The sequence below is a fragment of the Tupaia chinensis genome, unplaced genomic scaffold (genome assembly GCF_000334495.1).
Source record: "Tupaia chinensis unplaced genomic scaffold, TupChi_1.0 Scaffold149184_1, whole genome shotgun sequence".
Lineage (NCBI taxonomy): Eukaryota > Metazoa > Chordata > Mammalia > Scandentia > Tupaiidae > Tupaia > Tupaia belangeri.
The window spans coordinates 2,286,649-2,288,358 of NW_006209032.1; the positions used below are offsets into that span (position 1 = coordinate 2,286,649).

General features: G+C 59.1%; 1 protein-coding gene across 1 annotated transcript in view; it reads right to left on the reverse strand.

The window, feature by feature from the left end:
- The window catches only part of ELP6 (elongator acetyltransferase complex subunit 6), a gene marked incomplete in the record, with an annotated part of 16,875 nt that continues 15,165 nt past the window's right edge, over positions 1–1,710 (reverse strand). Inside the window, 2 exon segments of the mRNA XM_027769302.1 lie at positions 1–511; positions 1,626–1,710. Of these exon segments, the coding sequence (XP_027625103.1) occupies positions 386–511; positions 1,626–1,710 (211 nt within the window).

Sequence of the window (1,710 nt, forward strand, 5' to 3'; positions counted from 1 at the left end):
TCCGTGTGGGAACTCACACGTTTATTACAGCTACAGTTACCTTCAGCTGTCACCCTGGATGCCCACCATCAGGGACAACTCCCTGGCTGGGACATTCATACCCTGTGGCTCTGAGAGGCACAACCCAAGCTGGACAGTCGAGGCTAGAGCACATTCCCATGGAGGAAGGTTCCAGAGGCTCTGTGCTGGGATACATCCTTTAGCCCCCATGAGCAGAGGCAGGGTCACGTGTCCTATGTCAGACCACGCCATCATAGCACCGTTCGGCCCTCCACCGTCCCCTGGGTCCCAGCGGGGCTGCCAGTCTGGCCTGCAACACCCCTACGAAGGCACAGAGCCCCATCTGAAAACAGTCCCGGGTAGCTTCAGCGGCCTGTAAAGCAGGTCACAGAATGGCAGGAGACATTCCTTTGGCAAAAAAGGTCACGCTCTTGTCCTGTATCTTGTACTGGAAGGTGAGGCTGCGACCCCGCTGGGCCGTGGGCTGGGATGCCCTCCACAGGATCCTCAGCTGCACAAACAGAGAGGGGTGTCGGGGAGCAACCTCCCAAGAGTGGGCACTGTGAACCCCACTCGGCCTGCCCCTCACCCTCGAGAGAGGCCCCCAAGAGATGGCAGCCAGGCGTTTACACAAAAAGGGACCAACATCTAAAAGAGAGCCTATGACTGGCTAACTGAAAACAAAGGTCTCCCATTACAACAGTCACATTTTCTCATAGAGAACATGGGGCCAGCCCGAGGCCTGGTGGTTAAGGTGGCTGGATCCCACGTGGCCAGCTGCGCTGAGAGAGCCAGACCCAGCAGTTGGAGAAACACGCCAGGCACGTGTGCGTGCGTGCCCGCCCAAAATCCTGAAAGGGAGGAAGAGGGATTGCAGCCTGACTGTGACCTGCGGGCCTATGTTTTCTTGCTTTCCCTCTTATGTGATGTGCTCCCTGGCAAATTGGGAGAAGAGAGAGAGACAAGGAAAAGAAAATGGTCCCCACAGCAATATGGTCGTTTCATGTGCTTCCTGTCAGTCCTCTCTCCCTGCCTGGGTTAGTGCTTAGCTAGACCAGCAAATCAGCACTCCGGGATTTGCACCCAGCCTCCTCCCCTGCAGGCTCCCGCCGCAGTGCCCCAGACTGCTGCTGAGGGGCAGACAGGCAGCAGCAGTCCTGGTGCATGGGCACGGCGCCCTACGTGGTTGGTTTTTTATTTAAGTCATTGGGGAAGGGTACCCCTGACTGGGTCACGTCACGCTGCAGTCCCCTCCCACCCAGCCAGGATCACACGTGGGTGGGTGTACCCAGTGTGTTCAGGCTGACCTGGGACCTGAACCCAGGCCTCCCCTATGGCTCCAGGCTCACACAGCTGGGCCACCCTGCCTTTCTTTCCAAAGAGACAGTTGACCCGAATGTACGAAACCACCTGCAGTGCTGGGGGGGCCACTGTTGTTGGGTGCCGTCCCCCCTTAGAGGGCTCTGCTGTGGTTGTGATGGGACCACCCGGTCTGTTCTAAGCAGCACCCGGAGCAGGTCTCTGACCGGATTCTCCCAACCAGATAGCCCACTGGCTCCACGCTGTCCCCCATGGGCACAGGAGCAAGTGTGGCCTAGCAGCCCCGGGTCCCAGCCCCCACGTACCTGCCCATGCACGTCCTTGCAGAAGCCGGTGGCCAGGCCCTCAGCCCGCAGGACTAGGTGGCTCTGATGGCTGAGGCCATTCAGC